Genomic DNA, 19,285 nt, shown 5'->3' with positions numbered 1-19,285 from the left:
AAAGAAAGAACCGGACCGGCGTAGCAATTAACCTGTTGACTAATCTCGGGAATAAGAGTGAAGAGCTGTGCCAATGTTGTGCACTGTTTCATGTATATATGTTCCCCTTTTTCGTTAGTAAACTCAGTTGATAGGCAGCACTGTGTCCGTGTTTCTTTCCCAAGTCCTGTGGTTTTCGTTCAAGCTGAATTTCCAAGTTATACGTCGGTCTAGACAAAGGGTATTTGTTAATTCACTGAGCATATTCTGTGTCGGTGCAAGTCCAGGTCAAGTCCAGGTCAGGGGTAGATTCCTCTCGTAGAAAACCGACACCAAAATATTGAGGGAAGACGGGGGAAGATGCGGCCAACCAGCAGGTACCCGCTGGACGCACTGTTCATCACGGTCCGTCCCACATCCCATCGCCCGAGCTCTCACCCATACCCTTAACCCTGCTTTTCCTTCCACTTCAAAACAGGCCCTAGCTCGACAGCCATGGGCTCGCGGTGCGAAATTGCCCACTCTTACTTGGCCAAATCGCCCACAGAGCTGGTCGTACTCCCTCCGGACCAGATGATGGCGCCCGACAGCCTGGAAGAGGAAGCGGCCCAGCGCTGCGGCAGCGACACCTACGCTCCGGCCGATAGCGAGTTCGGCAGTACGACTTCCGAAGGTGGAGCCTGCGTTTCGCACGCCCCTACTCCCGGCTCCACACTGTCCTTTTCGGGGGTCTAACACAACTACGTCGACTGTCCCTCCACCGTGGGCTCGGGAAACTCAGAATTACAACGGGCCTGCTTGTCTGGTCGCATGTTTACGCGCGGTCTTTCTTTTTCACTTTGTTGTCTCTTTCTCTTCATTTTGTGTTGTTTCGCACGTTTTTGTCACGAGGTGAAAGAATGCGAAATGCGGAAGTATGTGGGGGTCGAGCTGGATAATGCGTACTTTTACTTTCGGCTGTTGTAACTTTTATTTTCCTGTACTCGTACTGTGTGTGGGATGTTTCATGACTGAAGCTGTGGTGGTGATGGCTTTCCTACGAAGTCTTCGCTTCGTTCACACAATCATTGCAACAAGTGATACACTCACATAATGTCCGACGACTCAGTCTTCGGGTGTTCTTTAAACGTCTGTTGTGGTCTGTCTGTCTACTGATAAAGGAGCATGCCACCGTAACTGAAGCATGGGTTTCTGATTGCAACTCGGGAAATGTGAGCGACCTTCGTGATGGAATGGGAATGAGGTGTGAAGTAGTTTGTCTTTTTTTTTACATCGTAACACCTAATCTTGTGTTTGCTAACACCGTAGTAATGTCGCCGATTCGCGCGTCAATTAACCAAAATCGCCCACATCGGAATGTTTCAGAATAATGAGCAATAAAATGCACCGACTTGTACTCGCTTTTGTAACACATTCGGCAAAGTATATTTACCGATTGTGCCTTGTAATTCAGTCCGGCATGCAAGGTTATCACGGTGTAGTATCAAGCATTTGTTAGCCTTCTGTTTGTGGAATGCAATCGGATCGTCCTGTTTTAATCAGCGGACATCGCATGGCTGCAGCTCGCACATAAATATGCTCCTTAAATCAAACTTGGCGCCAAAGTACTTTTCAGCCATGCACATCTGTAGGGCAAACATCAAGGCTGCATCAGATGAATATTACGCGGGAGATGGTGGCCATGAGTGCGCCGAAAAAGTTAACCACGCAAGAGTTCTCGATAGCTATCTAGTATAAATTATCAGCAAATGCATTGATTTTTTTACTACAGAAGCTTATGTTACAGTAGTCAATAATCAGTTCGGAATTTGGCCTTTGTAAGAGAAGCTCACCAGCGCTTTCACGAAGCGTTAGAGTCCACCTTTCATTCGCTCTCCCCAGAAGCGCGTTTTATTTTCAAGGCACAAAATTTATATGAATTCCGAGCATAGATAATCTTAGGGATTATGGTGCGGAGTCCCAAATACAATATCCTAACGAATGCATTGAGTAAATTTTCACCGCTGATGCTAATGTAGGAATGCGTTCCAACTGTCTAATTTGGCAGTTGTTTACATTAACAAAGTATCGCTGCGCATTTTAAAGATCTAACAAACATGAACCAAAAATAGCTGCTTGGTTCAGCGACTCTGCCTCTGCGCTCTCTAGCGATGTGCCAAACGGGGATTCACGTGTTCGTGCGGAAAACGTCGCTCTCTTTCGGCTTTTACGAAGCGTATCGGCTCCAGAAGAAAATGCTTTATGGCCGCTGAAATAGCCTCGTTAGATAAAATCCCGCAATTAATATCTGCTTTACAGTGTGATTTCATTAACAATGTTCCATCGGGAGAGAAACCTTGCTTTAAAGAATAATGGGAGATTTATTGTTGCAGCTCTGAGAATGCGTGGGCATCTCATCCCCCCCCCCCCCGAGTTGAGGCTCAGTGAAAAGCGCACTCCTTGCACAGGCTTTGGGAGCCAGAAACGGCATTTCTCGCACACCCCCCGCACACCGTGCCAACCGTCCTTTGCGTTCTAGCCGTCACAGTGTTCACATTTGCTCGCTTTAGCAGCTGCATTGGCCTCCTGTTTCTTTAGTTTTCCCCTAGTATAGTCGCCACCACTCGTATTTTGTCGTCTTTTGCCGCCTACTCGGCCACGCACTAGCTAAACACCAGATTTTACAACGCGTCCAAGAGCTGACGCGACGAGTAGAAACTTCGTGCTACCGGCGTTGGTCGGGTGGACGGTGAGGGCGAGTCGGCACCGCCTCGACTTGACGTCTCCTACGCAACGGTGCGAACGCAGCTCTACCGCAGCCAGTGCCGCCGTCGCCTGGGCTGACGTCATCCCTCTCCCCAAGGGCTCTGCCATTTTCTGTTATTTGGCGAATACCCTTGCCGACTTGCCCCATAGATTTCTCCCGCAATAATAAAACTTTACGTGAATGCGTTCTACTGCGCTGCTGCGTAATTCAGCACCATGACGGGGGCGTGCCGGGGGAGTTGGTGGTTAAAATTGAGCACAGAACATTTCGGCTATTTTGCTTGTCACTATAGATAATCATTATAACTGGACAATCTGGGTATTCGCGTTCAAAATCCACGTAGAACAAGACAGCAATACGGCTATGTGCACTGCACTAACTGTTTGCTTGCTAACATACTCAACCCACAGGACTAAAAGAAGCTTGTAATGAAACTCCCGCTTAGTGTGTACAGTATACCGTCGTTATAATAAAGCTCTCAGAACAGGAAACTGACTTCATTATAAGTTATATTTCGTTAAAAAAGGGGATTACTTGCTCCGTACGCACTTTTTTGGGGACCATTGAAGGGACACTGAAGTGATTAGTAAACATTACGGGATTACTAGCGCAAATTGTAGTCCGGAGTCCATAGGCCATGTTTTTACTACTCTGAGCGCGTTTACGCGAATTTATTTAGTAGAAAAATCAATTCGAAAATGTTGTCCTCCTCTCTGCCCCCTCGCCCATTTTCTGTGGCGTTTTCGTGTGACGTCAGGAGGAGATGAGCTGGCAAATGGCTGCGCTACTGCACGGCTCGCCGACCTTCCGACAGAGTCAGTCGGCCCAGCGTTTAGTCCGCCGGCCGCCGACGGTTCGTTGCAATTCGTTCGCTCAGTTGAAACGGAGCCACGACACGTTTGTGAATAGAAGAATGTGCCTTTCTTTACTTTGTTAGTTTGTACGTTGTATCTAGCTCCAAGTCAAGTTCGCTCCACATGCGACGCTTCGCTGACTAGCAAGCCAGTAGGAAAATCTAAGGCCACTTGAAGGCGGGGGAAGAGTCAACGAAGTCAATATAGGTACTAAGGAAATAAAATCAACTGAAACCTTTACCGTACAGCGCAAAAATAGGGAGCAGGAAGCACTTTTCTGCGCTGGGTGAACAAGCACAGCTGTCAGCAGCACGAACACACATCTGCGAACGCTTTTCCGTCTAGGAAATGCAATTGCTAGACGTGAAATATTGTGGAAGCTTTGGGGATGCTTACTGCACGAGCGCTATACAACAAATAGTCACCTAAGGTACTTGAAATGCCAAAATAAATGAAAGGGTAAACTGGTTATACATTATATACCTTATATATCCAGCCACAGCAGCGCTGGCTCGTGGCCGAGTAGTCTGAAGCGCTAGGATTTTTGTTTTGCAAGTCGCAAGTTCGAATCCCTGAGGTTACGTGCTTTTCTTTTAAGTTGATTTTTTTGTTTTCGGCCGATGTTTTCTAAACTGAGTTCATCATTTGTGGGCCGTAACGTTCACTGCTCTACGAGCGAGTCCGCAGAAGGCGCGCAGACTGACGCGCTAGCGAGTTCTCGTTGGCGTGCTGTTGCCACAAGCACCGGCTACTTGCGGGCAGTGGGCACAGGCCAGAATCAGCAGACCCTTGGCCTGGTGCGAACCCGCTTTTTACGATACAGGCGTTGAGTGAGGCAAGCTCCGAATATGCGGGAAAATCGCATGGCATTTGAGCTTCTGCGGTGACGCGGAGGGCGTTCATCCACTGCGTAGGCCTCAGCTAGTGATTGCTACGATTACAAGCCGTCCTGGGACTCTTATATATATATATCTTAGGCATTTTACAGCCGAGAACATGGCAGAAGTGCGGTATGACGATTACTGAGATATCGAGAATGCCCATCCAACGATGCCGTCGGATGTCAAGCATGTTGTTTTACAGAACCGAAACCGAAACTTGTTTGAATGCTAACCTTGGACATCGTCCAATCAAGGTGCATCTCCTCCTGTCGTTACAGCTTTTACTTGGTGCGGCCGCCACAGACCGCGCATGGTTGTTTTTCTTCTTTCCTGCTTTATAAAATAATTACCGACTTATAAACCGGATAAACGATGAAAAGTGCGTTAATTTGAGCCAGCCTACGCAGTGCAAGCAAAACCGGGAGCTTGACAAATTCACTTCAGTGTCGCTTTAAACACTACGAATAAAGTGAGATCTCGATCGAATGAATGGATTTTGTTATAAAGACTATTGATTGTACTTTTTTGCTATGGCAACATTTTAGAGAAATATATGGGGTGAATCACGCGGGAATGTAAAATTTGTCTTTGATTGACTGATTTATTGTCTGGTTTAACACGCCGACGCAACGCAGGGCAGGCGATGAGGCACGCCGTAGTGGAGGGCTCCGGATTAATTTTGAGCACCTGGGGATCTTTAACGTGCGCCGAAACCTCGTACACAGGGGTTTTTTGCATTTCGCCTCCACCAGAAAATCGGCCGCCGCGGCCGGGAATCGAATCTCGTGCTCAGCAGCGCAACGCCTTAGCGACTGAGGTACCGCGGCGGGTCTAAACTTTGTCATGTTTTACACAGTCGACGCCTTCGATGATGTAAGTCCGGCGATCACGTGAATCCCTCTGAAACACATTTGGAGTGCAGAAACGCGTAGAAAATAAGTGACAACATTCGCCCAGTCTATGCTAGCGGTACGAACAAAACGCGTCAACGCTCCGGCCTACAGATGACCTACCGTGCGCGGTCCTGCTGGAAAGCCTCGGCGTGTGCGGCGGCGGTGTTGCAGACATCGATGGCGGCCGCCTGCGAGCTCCGAGCAGTCGCAGGGACGACTCGCTCGGCTGGCCCGAGAATCTGAGCGCGCTTCTGGACGAAATCTTCAGCGAAGCTGAGGAATCCTGCACCACCCCCTTCCCCGCGCTGCCACCGTCCGAGCCGCCGCCACCGCTGCCGGACACCGACGAGGGAGACGATGGCGATGGTTGCGTCAGCGGCGACGTCATCGCCGGCGATCGCGATGACCAAGAAGCTGGTGTCGGCGGTGACGACCTGTCGAAGCCTTCTCCTGCTGGCGAAATGGCTGAGGAGACGAGCGAAAGTCGCGGTGAATCTGTCACGAACGCCGCTGTCGCCGCGGCAGACAGTCACTCGCCCAAGCAGGCTCTCATGGAGGAGCTTAAGCACGTGCTCCAGAAGCGCAACTCCCTGGAGCTCCTCAGAGGTAATCGGGAAACGCCTTCGTGCCATGGCGCTCGTCACGGCTTGCGACACCTGCTGCTTCCGTGTTTGGTTGTTTGTCCCTGTTTCCCCGTGTTGTCGCTTCAAAATGCCTCGGCCTGATGTTTTGACGTGAGTGCGTCCTTTGAGAACGGTTTTTTGAACAGGAAGGTGACTAAATTGGGTGGTAGTGGAATAATTAAATCGCCGTATTGGGTTCACACAAAGGCGCTAGAGACACCATGGGGAGAAGTTAGCAGGCACGATGGGCAGTTCTTTGCGGAGTTCAGAAAACGCGCAGCTTAGCGAGGTCTCTTCTGCAAGGACTGGTCTATCTGAGTTACCCTACCATGACGGAGAATATGCAAAAAAAAAAAAAAAAAAACGCGCGACTTTAATGGCGAGAAGTGTATTGCTCGCTCTTCCGCAACACGGAACTAATACTGCAAAAAATACGGGTGTAACAGACTCTGAAACCTACATATCAGCCCTAATACTGCGACAAATTGTCTAAAGAGTGCTTAAATAAAGCACTCTAGCTTTTTTTAGACTTCAGGTTTTCAACAAATGGAGCTTTTGGCGAGGCTATTACGGCACAACGCGGCGTGAAACTCTGCCTCTTACAACCGTTGAGAAAAATTGGTACCTGACCAAACCTACCGGTTTCATTTGGGTCCTGGTTCTCTCAGATTACTTTACATAGCAGGAAGGGGTACAGAAATTGTAAAAATTGCAGTTTGTGATTAATATTCAACAACAAAAAAGGAAGGAACGGTGAGTATTATAAATTACTTCGTTAGCTATGGGAAGGCGTGTGAACAAGTACTGGCGCCAGGCATCCATTTCTTGTGTTCGTGGTGTTGCTAAATGGCAGGGGAGCTGGTATTGGTTTATGGTGGTACTTTGGATCTCATTGACCTCGACTGTCCGCAGGAAAAACAAGTTTCCGCAGTGGGAGCCTTGCTAACAAAACGGAACGAACATTTCCCGGGCAAATGCCTTCCAGAAGATACAAAAATTCAAGCCCCGAATCTTGCCGAATGTCAATTCAACACACCCTCAAAAAGAAAATACCGCTCCGGAAAAAAAAAATGTTTTGTTGTTTACCGAGATACAAAATAGACGTTAATTTTTATGCTGGAATCAAAACAGGTATATAAATCATGGGTACGCTGACAACGAACAGCTGAATTGCGCTTTTATTTAGCTGGATTTATATATATATTCATATTTTTTTCTAACATTTATATATTATTTATTGCTAAAATACTGCAGGCCAAACATGGCCCCCGTAGGAGGGGAGGTGGTGTTACAAAACAAAGAAACATGACCAAATGCGAAACAATAGAGGCATGGCAAAAAAAAAAAAAAAAAAACAGGCAGATATGCAATACAATAAGGCACACGATCAACATCACACTTCACAATAATTTTCAATACACTTTAGTTCGTTTCCAGTCTCAAAAATTTGATGTGGCAGTTTGTTCCAATATGTTCTTGTGCGAGGAAAAAAAAAAGAGTATTTGAAATTGTTAGAGCGGGCGAATGTAGGAGTTAAGTTGCGGGAGTGAAACCTTCTTGTTTGATGCGAAGGCAACGCGGTAAGGACGTTTGATAGGTCTAGTACACCTCTTTGCTATAGGTAGGCAGAAAAAAAATGTAGTCTTGCTATTTTTCTTCGACATTCTAAAGAAGATCACTAATTCAGTTGGGAGTCAGGCTGGCAAAATCAGTTGAATATAAAAACGGACGGCTAGGTATATCTTTTGATTTTTTGGATATTAACAATATCTTTCTTAGTGTGTGGATTCCACACCTATTATGGATATTCCAAACTAGGCAGGATTATTGTATTGAATGCGAGGAGTTTTGTTCTAGGGGGAGAACTTTTGAGTTTACGCCTTAGCAAGCCTAATTTCCTACGTGTGGATGAACAAATATTTTCAGTGTGGGAGGACCAAGTTAGTTTGCTAGTGATTGTTACACCAAGATATTCATAGCTGTATCTCGGTATTATAGGGTTTTTATACTGTACGGGTAAATAATAGGTTGTTTCTTGCTAGTGTTTCACATAGAAGTTTTATCAGAGTTTGTATTCCTGCCCCAGTGGTCCCGCAGCGAGGCCATCTACAGATTTTTCAAGCATTGTTTGGTGATTTACGGTAGTTATTGAACGAAGTAAAAGACAGTCATCAGCAAATAAAAGGATTTCGACACCTCGTTTAGCACATGTATTATGTTCAATATAAATTAGAAAAAGTAAAGGCCTAACGACGCTCCCCTGGGGAACACCGGACTCAAAGGTACAGGGTTGGAGTAAACACTGCTTATGTCAACAAACTGCGTACGTAAACTCAAGCACGATGTAACTCATTTAAGAATGGTAGACGAAAGCCAATCCGATTAAGTTGTGAATTGGTTTGGGCTTAACGCACCGCGTTACCAAGGATGAAAATGTGGACTTAAATTTATACCCTCATGCTGAACTTTATTCGCCCAAGCCATGCTGTTCGCTTCAAAGCAAGGCCCACACCACAATCCAACCAGCACGACTCCCCGCTTCTTCCCTGCACTCTCTCACCTCGTGTCTCGTGTGTAAGCGCACCAATGTGTCTGCTACAAATGTTCTTCCCTCGTCCTGTGTACCTTCGTGCGTTACGCTTTGTGGCTGTATAAAACTTGTCACTTGTCTTCTCTGCAGAGGATATTCTGAACGAAGCTAACCTTATCGACACTGCCACACCGCGTCCTCCATCCAGAAGAAGCCCGACTGAGACATCAAGAAAAACGCCGCCTGCCACCGACAAGCAAGCAGAGCCGATGACAGAAGCCGGCGATGGTCCGTCCATTCCTCCACCTCCGCCTATGCCGCCCTGTGATTTCTGGTCCAAACCGAAAGAAGTCTGGTTCGAGCAGCAGTCGCGAAAGCCGGAGACAGGACGGCTCGTGGCTCCCGTCTGCCAACGCGACAGCGAGACGCAGACTCAGCCCACAGAACCTAGCATCCAGATAACGTCACCCGTCCAAGCGTTCAGTCCAGGCTCCATGCTGCACGCGATGGCACCATTCACCACCTACGCGCACCCGTTTGTCGCCCCGGGCGGAAGCCAACTGTTACTCCTCGATGACCGAGGTGTTCCGCTTCAGTCCGGCCCGCTCTACGCGATGCCATTGTACACCGGTACGAAACCATCCACTGCCGAGCAGGCCACACAACCACCGGCTGGAGTTTTCCAGGGGACTACGGCGATACTCGTAGCTAGGGACGATGACCGCATACCGAAGAAGGTTGCGATGGAATCAAAAGCAACCTCCACTGACGACCACGTGACCTTTTCTCCGACCTCTGCACGTCCTCCATCTGCTACGGCAGAAGAGACCAAGAGTCTGCTCGATGAAGTTGAAAAGAAGCTGCGGGAAGACAGGACGCCTCCGGAGGAAACGAGGTCTCGAACAGCGACACCTGCGCCCGGCGTCTCTAAGATTACAGTCGAAACGACCACCATAACGGAGACGCTTGAATCGACCACGCTGTCCAGGCGGGCCTTCGACGAGACGTCCCTGAAGTCCCTCTGTGCTCGCTCCGAGAAAGAGGACGTGATGTCCGGTCTGTCGGAGTCCCCCATCCCTTTCGCTGACGACGACGACGACATCCTGGAAGAGATGGGATACTCGTCGCACCTGGAGTCGAGGTCTGCGTCACGCGCGGGAGAGAGAGGTGACATTGTTAGTGATGATAAGCTCACAATGTACACTTCAATGAGCAAAAAATCGGCGCCTCGGGCTGAACCGGAACAATCGACAGAAGTGCACGTCGTTAAGTCTGTGCCGGTGTCACACCAGGGTCACCCCGCAGATCCTCAGCCTCCGAAGGTTTCCCCACCTCCCGTCCCGTCACCACCTCGAGCAGAGACGCCCCCTCGTTCTGTGATAAAAAGCCCCCCGGTGAATGGCCACCGCAGCCCAACTCCTGAGGTGTCCGTCGACGTTCTGGACAAAGGCTTCCACACCGAGCGTCCCAAGAAGAAAGGTTCAACTGGTGTGACAGTTTTGTCCAGCTCGAAGGGGGACTCTGTAACGTCCAAGTACCAGAGGCCGTCCTCCATCAGCCCATCAGCGAGCTCCACAGTCACGACAGGTACGAACGTTCTTCATTATTTCTGCTGTTTATTACCATTGTTCTAGCCATTGCCCTCCACTGTCCTTTAAACAGCTCATAGTCATTAAGCCGCATTAGCCTCGACCAGTCCACAAACAAGCGCCCCACCAGCGCGTGCATAGCACCCTCGCTTAGGTTTATCTTAGTGACGTTTATTGTAGCGAATTTGATTTCTCCCTTGTTCCTTCTCATTGAGGGTGCCACAACCAATTTAAGAAACGAATAAAAATTGTTGGCTTTGATACTCTGAAAAGCTTTTAATCCTCTAGAGCAAACTGAACGCGTCGCTTCTTCCACTGATGCGTTTACGTAAAAAGCTGTTCAAAGTCAAATCATAAATATAGCAACAAACACCTTGTTTTTTTTTACTTCTACAAGAACAGGAACTTCGCTATTCACAGCTGGCAGAAAATAGGCGGAGGGCTTTCCTCTCCCGCACTTATTTCAACTTTGTTTTTGCTTGGATTATTTCAACACCCTTTCGCTGAATTTTAGGCTTTACTCACTCGCCCACTTCATTCACTCACTCACTTATTCGCTCACTAACTCGCTCACTCATTCACCAACTCACTCGCCCATTCACCCACCCACCCACGCACTCACTCACTCATTCACTCACTCAAACAGGTCCTGGCGGAACGCTGCGAGGAGCCCACCCAAGGATCGTGGCCCAGACCCTCTCGGGCACCCCGAAGGAGTACTGCAACGGGGACGTGCGCAGTCCTCTGGGACCATACCGGAAAGTCAAGTCCATGAGCGACACCAACCTGGGCGAGGCGGCCGCTAGGGCTCGGGCTCCACTGAAGAAGGCCACGGCGTCGCAGGCTACGCAGACCCCGAACGGAGTGATCCCGTCCACGGAGGAGAGGCGGCCCAGCTACGGCCGCTTCGGAGGCCGGGCCATGGGCGTGCAGACGGACGACCGTATCGAGTCCTTCCTCAGGGACACCGTGCGCACTTCGACCAAGGAGGTGGAGTTCATCACCAAGGTGGACAGCAGCCAGCCGTCCAAGACGCTCAGGAAGAAGGTCACCACCAAGATCTTGCGCGGCACCACCGGCAAGAATGGTGGCGTCCGAGAAGTCATCGAGGAGATCTACGGTGAGTCCATGGATTCGGCACGTTGTACACGACTGCATGCTAAGGCTACGTACGCTGTCAACAAAGCTTGTGATCGGGTTTCACAGCACTACGGAAATGTAGTAAGCCGGACAGCATTTAGTTGGGGTAACATCCTGGTACAGTAAAACCCCGTTAATTCGGATTTCACGCTACCGGGGAGAATGGCCGAGTTAACCCAGTGTCCGAATTATCGCGAGTACGGCCATAACAACTGAAAAAAGAATTTCAACATCACCAAACTTTTATTTAAAAAAAAGTCAGTGATTGTCGTTTGCAATGGCACAAAAGTGTTCGACACCAAAGAAATAAACGAAAGTAAAATCTGTGGTCGCCGTGGTTGTTAGTTAGGCTGACTGCCACAGTGACGGACATTCTGCCTTTCAATGGGTTGGGAACCCGTGCCAAGCGTTTCTTTGGTGCCTACGAGATTTACACACGCTCGTTCGTGTCCCGTTCCGATCACAAATATATTGGGCGCGCTATTGATTTCTGCTGTGAATCAGAATTAGCTGGAGCGTGGCCGTGGCGGAATTCGCCGCTGTTTCCCAACCTGAACTCGGTGGTGAGTTTAAATTAACCTAATTGTGGCCGAATCTGTCCAAAGTAATAATGAGAGTTTTCAGTCATATAAGAATACAAAATTTGTGCGTGACTGATGAAAGTAGGTTTTTTGTTTTGCTCGTCAGCCACAGTCACCCGCATATCACGCTGTTACAGCTGAGGTAGCCCTCACGTAAGCTGAAATTATTTGTGCGCGGTTGTAGGAAGCCGGAATTCAGCGTGTGTATACGGCAGCAGCAGCAGCCTGGAGATCCTTCCTTGCAGCTCCAATTAAAAATTTTACGCAGCGCTTAAACCAGTGCGTAAAAGGATTTACCGGACAATTTGTTGCGTAAATAGAGCGCATGATAGCAGAATGACTGATATAAGGATAATTCTGCAATTTCCAAAGACATTACTGAGGGACGTTGACGGTTGCTTTGTAATCAGTACACTTAGGCTCGGTAATGGAGGATAACGTAGAAGGCTTGCAAGGCCACTTCGACGTTCTGCAGTACAATCAGCATTGTGGGCTATTGAGACCAATTTTAGACGAAACCCGCCTGCCGACGGGAAGGATATTTCATCTGAAATGCGGTGCACGTTTTATAACGTTGCATCAAAAATGCTTCCCATCAGTACCATTCGCGTTTCACATCCACTTACCCTGCTTCGCCACTCTTCTGAGATTAGATGCATTTCGCGCGGCAGAAATGGCCCGTATGTTATGTGCCTCGTAATTGTGTCTTATAGCAGGAATTCTGTAGCACATACAGCCGTGCAACCGTGATTGTCCCAGCTTCGCTCTGTGCGCGGAAACCGGCGGGGTGTTTACAGGAGTCCTCTCGTTTAGTATATCGCTATGGTACCGGAATGCATTAAGTTAACGCACCCACTGTAGCTTCACTGCAGTGCGCTAACCTGACGTCATTGGCAGTGACGCCGTTAAGAAGTACATCACTCCGGTTTATTACGTCATAGTTTTTTTTGTGTGTGACATTGGCTGATGTTTTTGCGTCCACGGTCGCACACGGAGTGGGCGCCAAGAGTTTCCTTGCTAGCTTTGCTGCAAAACAGATGTGTGCTGGGAAGAAAGCGCTGGAGAACTGAATATTTTTTTATGATGCGAATTGGTCTGTATTTTCGAGATTTCTAACTTTTTACGGCAGAAATAACTGTAATATGGCTGTAGTATGGTGTTAGGTACTTGATGTGATTATGAAGTTTGACGCGCCGACCCTGAACAGCCGATGAGGCAAGCAGTTGTGGACGGCTCGGTATTAATTTTCACCACCTAGGGATTTTTAACGTGCGCTGAAATCTCGAACGCACGGGTTTATGGTGTTAGGTAAGCTTCACGTTAGTCTAAAGACCGTTTGCTTCTTTTTCTTCAGTGCTAATTGCAAGAAAATAAACAATCCAGGGAGGGTTTAGTAGTAATTTACGTTCCATAAGGCTTTGTACCGACCGTTCTTTTTTGATTCCGTAAAAATAATGAAAAAAGCCTCCCTCAATAACACTAGCTCAAAATCGTGTAATAGATTTCTGCATTGCGCTGAACCAAACTTCCTTGGCTGCAGCATAAGTTAGGTACGGTCGATTGGAACCAATATTAGCAGGAGCATGAAGAAAACGTCAACGAAAAATAGGATGTTGCTGAAATACGTACAGCCACGCCAAATGACGTTATTACGGGTCATCGTTCCACAAAGTCGGCGAGAGTCTGATCCATCCGCTTCAGGAACCGATCTCTATCTCTCTCCTCCTCTGCGAACCGCAGACCAGTCGTCGGTGGTGGTCCGGCCCAGCTCGGCCATCAAGAACGTGACTCGGAGCGTGCGGCAGACGAGCGACGGCCAGAAGTACCTCACCACCGTCATCACCGAGACGCCGGCCTCGGGACGCTCCAGGAGAGGCCGCAACAGGAGGGGATTCGTACGTACACAACGCAGTATATACAGTAGACTCGCAATAAATGGAACTTTAAGGGACCGAAAAAAATTCGGTTTAACAGGAGTTTCGTTTACTGAGATAGATGTGTGAAAGTGCAAATTTAAGTGCGTGAACACTCTAAATAATATCATTTCATGGACCACTAAGCACTACAAGGTGAATGTAGCTAACAGTTTTTCAAAAGGCAACAAAACTACAAGAGGTTTAGGCACAACATTCACAAAGTTGATTTGGCAACAATGAGTGGCTTTGCACTACAAAATGCCTCAATTATTTTGTTTGAGTCCTTGCAACTGCATCTTCACGGGGGCTAGGGGCCTCAACTTCGCGAGTGCTTACGAGCCACCGAATTTAGAAAACGGCAACGCGTTAATGAAGCGCGAATAGCACCGTGATGGCACGAACGAGCTGAGCCCTGTAACGTCGGCGTCTTGAATTGACACCGAACGACTGGAACAAGAACTGCGATGTTGCATTCGTTGCGCTAACACGGCCAACCAGGTTAAAAACATGGAGGAAGAAAAAAAAAACGAAACAGCCGGAACCTTAAAAAGCTGATTCTCATGCCAATGAATTTCACAAGATGTTCCATTCCTGGCTCCCTTTACACGGTGATGCACAAATTTTAGTTCCGATTACCGAGAGTTTTTTTTTTCGTTATCTGAATACAAAACCAACCAACTTAAAGTCTACTGTTCTGTTTGAGCGGCTATTCCGTTTAAGCGATTTCGGATTATCGAGATTCTAGTGTAGCTTTGAGGGTGACACTGCTTTTCCCGAAATATACAGTAAACACTCGTCATAACGAAGTCTACGGTACTTCGTTATAAGTGATATTCATTCAAAAGCGGCACGATTTTTCTTTCTACACTGGGTGCCATGAAACACTTTGAATACAATGATTTCGTTATAACAATAACTTACCATATAGCCGAAAGTTCACTTCACCTGTAGCATGATAGTAAAAGGCTGCAGTGACTACTGGAATGTTAGCGCCGTATGCATAGTCGAGCTCTACCAGACTGCGGCTAACGTCACCAAATCTGTGTGATCTTTATTTACTTATTTATTTTATTTTACTTATTTATTTCATACTGCGGACCATTGAAGGTCCATGCAGGGTGGGTAATTACATAGTATTCAAAGCAAGAAATACAATGGAACATGAATACACTGAAACAAATGTAGCAACGAACGTCACTTCGAACGAGATCTAGGGCCTGTAAAAGAATTTCCAGTGAAACAAAGCCACAAACGTCATTTTGAACGAGATGCGGGCTCTGTAAGAGAATTCTAATCAGTTATTGTACGAGGAAAGAAAGAGAATTTAAATATGTCAGTTCTAGTGAAATAGGGCCTTAGTGAATGAGGTGGTGATGGCGCGTAGGTCGTCTCATTAGAGGGGATAGATACGGAGTGGCGTCAATGGCCAATTGTTTGTTGACGAGCTGCGCGAGAAAATCCAGGCGAAATTGTTTCCTCCGAAGTTGAAGAAGAGGGATATGGTTATCTTGCATAAGGTCAGAGGGGGAATCTAGTGGGGAAAATTTAGAGAAAACGAATCTAACGGCTTTTCTTTGAATCCTTTCGAGTTTTGTAATGTTAGAATGGTCTCAAACTTTGGCGGCTCGATGCCGAAGCTGTTAGATGCGGGCACCAAAACAGGCGTTAAAAAAAGGCAACTTTTTTTGGAAACTAGTGAGGGATCGACACCACCACTTTCATTCCGCTGAATATTTGCATTTATATGTATGCAGATAACCTTTTTGTACGGATAAGTGAAAGGGAAGGTGACAGGGCAGAGCACCTATAGAACGTCCTTCCCCGCAAGTGAATATCCAATTATGCTGCTACTACTTCTCCAATACCTATTATTCTGCCCAGCAGAAATCGCGTTAACTGAATTTTGTTCCGCTTGGGTACTCGCATTCCGCTACATCGGACTTCACCGCGTACGAAAACTATTATTTCGAAGTTCTTGTACACTTGCCGTTGTTGGCGCGACAAAACTGCCCAGCACTATTAACAAGAACCTCACCCTTTCGGCTGTATAGAATATTTAGCGCCATGAAACTATTACAGAAATTACGCCAGGTTGATCACGCTGACATCTACCGGAAAGCAAATAGTGTGGTGATCATGTGTTAACCACTGTGGTCATTATTCAGGGGCAAGCCACAGGTATCCGCGATAGTTTCGTGAGCAGCCTCACCGTGACGCAAGCTTGCGGCTGTTTGGCGGCCAGAGGGGGCATCCTTATTTTCTACTTTTGGTCTCGCGTGACAACGTTAGCTACGATGATTCCACCACCCCCCTCCCTTGACTGCACCATTTACGGTCTGGTTTTTGTACTTTTAATTCGGTGTTTTTAAATTGTATTCTTGTTAGCCCCATGTTTATTTTTAATGAAAGAGCCGTGTTATCATTGGTTGTGGTCCTTCATTTCGTCTCAGCCGGGCTCACTCTGTTTCCTTTGCACTGAATCAGTGTTTCTTAATTGGGGCTTTGCGAAGCCCTCCTAAAACCTCTGCTGAACCTCCCCCCCAGCGATCCCCCAATTTTGTGGTCATTTGCCAGACCATTTGCCAAACCTTTTGCCAAACCTTGCTGGCAACGCAAAAAGTAGCTTTTCTACATGACACGTACGTTAAACTTCTCCGCGTAGCACTTGTTTAACGTTGGCTTTTTGCATGGCACAACTGCTGTGCAAAAAAAGCTAGACACACAAAAGACAGACACTTAATACAGTATACACGACAACTTTACCGCAAATGCAAATGATTTGACATTGTAATTCCCGTCAAGAAGGCTCATAGTGGGGACCCCCGGCATTTTTTCTAGCCCAAAAAGGGTCTTCGGCATGCGCATGGTTGAAACCACATAATGTCGGCATTTATGTATCTTGGACCACTGCTAATAATTCAGAGTGTTTGCCTGTTACTAAACCCCCTTCTTATATATTTTTGGTGAAAATTCGCTATAGTGGTATGAACGTAAAACCCATATCAAACTTTCCGCTTTTAAAAACCAAATTATCAACTATAAGGGTTTCGTTGTTAAGGCTTGTGTCAAGTCAGCTGTTGTTTCTTAATTAACTTTGGGCATAATTTCACTGATCGAAAAGCTTAACAGCGTACTGTTTCGTTTCCCCTCCCTCCACAGGGCGACCCTGACACGCACATCATCATGGTCTGATCTATTTCCCCGTGGCACGACGTCACACGAGGAAAGTCAGCGCGGAGCACCGTGACTAAGTCATCTCTGTAAAGCACCGGACACTGGCCGGGGGCACGCACCAGCTTCTCGTGTACATTTGGACAGTGCTATCCGTGTCCCGATTGTGCTTGCTTTCCGGAAAACTGTATGGCGCACTTTCAAATGACTTTTTTTTCATTCTTTTCATACGCCCGACTTTGGTAAAAATCAGTAGCTGCACTTAAGAGTAATAAAACTGTCGTGAGAACTAGACTCGATGGGACAAAGTTATTCTGTGTCTCGGAACCACATACGGGTTCCTTGTTCACTAAGTAAGACAAGTAGTCGGCGCAAATTATGTAGCCAGCACGTGACGTAGAGAGCTCAGTGTCTAAGGCGTTGGGCGGCTGAGCACTAGGTTGCGGGCTCGATTCCCGGTCACGGCGGCCGCTTTTCTGATGGAGGCGAAAAGCAACAACGCCCGTGTGTTCGAGATTTCAGCGCCCGTTAAAGATCCCCAGGTGGTCAAAATTAATCCGGAGCCCTCCACTACAGCGCGCCTCATCGCCTGCGTTGCGTCGGCGCGTTAAACCCCCAGAATCGATCAATCAACGTGACGTAGAGAGCATGCGTAGACGATCGGCAAAGTCCCATCCGTCTCCGCACACTCTCCACGTCACATGCTGGCTACATAATCGACGATAACTTCTTGTCTTACTTAGTTAACAAAGAACCCGTATGCGGTTCCGAAACGTCAAATATGTTCTTATACATGGTCAGTGTTCGCTTTTCTTTTGTACGTTCTCATGCCTGACCAGACGACATTTAGTCGAACCCTTGTCTATTTTGTGTTCCTTTTTTCTGAAAATTTTTGTGTAAAGTAGATAAGAAAACGCAACAGCAATATTAAGTGCTTATTTGGCGAACCTTGCAGCTAGTGATACCTGGTACAGGCAATTTATACTTATTTTGTCCCTTCTAGTGACGCATATGAGTGAACTCACATTATCAACGTCGTGTAGGTCGACGATTGCAGGCTACGATGGCTTTTTTTAAAGAAAAATAATGTGACGGTATTCATCACATACAGTTATGTTTGCCGAAGGCAATCCAGTGACTGACGAGCCTTCCAAGAATGCACCCCGGAATTTGATTCATCTATCTCTCTACCGGTGACAGACGATAAGTGCATACACGTCAATAAGCTTGACCAATCAGTCGCGCACACGTTGCTTTTTCTTTCAAAATCGCCGTTATGGCATTGCATTTGAAGGCTGGTAGAAAGTCAGTATTGTGGACTCTTCGATGTTTGATTCAGTGTAGACAGTTACATGTTTCTCGTTTCTGTTCCGCTTTCTGTTAGTTTTATGGGTGTAGCGTATCACTGCCGTTACAATCCCTTCCTTTTAACGTTCATTTATTTTTATTGCTTCCAGCTTATCGCACCTGAGACGCCTGTTAACCACGTCGAATGCATTCTAACGTGGACGTAGCCGGCTCTGGTTCGATAAGCATGTGATCGTCCCGATTCCCCTGTTTGTATGGGACCTTCAGGATCAATGCCTTTTCCGTGTATATATAATAGAGATGTAAATTATTATGAGAAATAATATATTCATCTTGTGGCGTCCAGCCTAAGCTACACGCTTCAAACAATGTCGCTCGCAAATAGCGCTCTGGTATAGATAAGGATGTGTTGTTCGAAACTCGCATAACCAGAAGGCCTTCAGAGTTAGCGAAAGCTGCTTGTGATGTGTGTGAGCCTCTCTTCCCTTTCTGATTGTTATTTGTTCGCGTGTGTTCTAATTGGGAAACAAAGGATGCAACCTGGAAGATTTGCACGTCAGTTTTACTCGCAATCAGCTCTATATAGTTTGTTGAAACGCGTCTCTGTATTGTGCTCACTTGTTCTCTTTCGATTACGCAAAGAAAAATAAATGTCTCGACCATTCCTAGTACGTGTTGTAAACTCAATTTGTGCGCATATGTTCCATGATGCCGCGATTGCCTCGCTGAAGAAAAGCCTCTTCAAAACACGCCGACGTCATCACAAAGACAGACGACCCGTAACGCGATGGTTTCCGCCCTCAGGAAATCCCTGCCTTCACGCTAACCGCATCGGCTGTAACGGAAGGCACTGGCGGACTGTTTAATGAGTTGCGTTGTTTTTAAAGCGAAGCTTTTTATCCTCACTGATGCCGTTGTCCGTCAATACGCTCTGCAGCAAAGCCAACTTTCTCTTACGATGATGACGAGTGATCGGAGGAGAAGGGAAAGAAAAAAAAACGCTTCAAACCTGGGTCCCTCGCGTTATGAAGCCGACGTCTATCCGACTGCACCATTTCGACATGGCTGAGGTGG

General features: G+C 47.2%; 1 protein-coding gene across 3 annotated transcripts in view; it reads left to right on the top strand.

Moving 5' to 3' along the window:
- LOC144145708 (uncharacterized) overlaps positions 1 to 18,879 on the top strand; it is a 183,868-nt gene extending 164,989 nt beyond the window's left edge. Inside the window, exons 12-17 of one of the 3 annotated variants that reach the window (XM_077677392.1) lie at positions 527 to 652; positions 5,465 to 5,959; positions 8,657 to 10,093; positions 10,742 to 11,215; positions 13,557 to 13,711; positions 16,892 to 18,879. In XM_077677392.1, coding sequence (XP_077533518.1) covers positions 527 to 652; positions 5,465 to 5,959; positions 8,657 to 10,093; positions 10,742 to 11,215; positions 13,557 to 13,711; positions 16,892 to 16,924 — 2,720 coding nt within the window. In that variant the 3' untranslated portion in view covers positions 16,925 to 18,879. The remainder of the gene's footprint in view (positions 1 to 526; positions 653 to 5,464; positions 5,960 to 8,656; positions 10,094 to 10,741; positions 11,216 to 13,556; positions 13,712 to 16,891) is intronic. The other 2 variants (XM_077677393.1, XM_077677394.1) reach the window with 2 other exon arrangements.
- The last annotated feature ends 406 nt before the right edge of the window (positions 18,880 to 19,285 follow it).

This window comes from Haemaphysalis longicornis, unplaced genomic scaffold, assembly GCF_048455015.1.
Source record: "Haemaphysalis longicornis isolate Haplotype H1 unplaced genomic scaffold, Haemaphysalis longicornis Haplotype H1 scaffold_7, whole genome shotgun sequence".
Classification (NCBI taxonomy): Eukaryota; Metazoa; Arthropoda; class Arachnida; order Ixodida; family Ixodidae; genus Haemaphysalis; species Haemaphysalis longicornis.
Note: the sequence above shows the minus strand (reverse complement) of the source record. Positions and strands in the feature narration are given on the sequence as shown.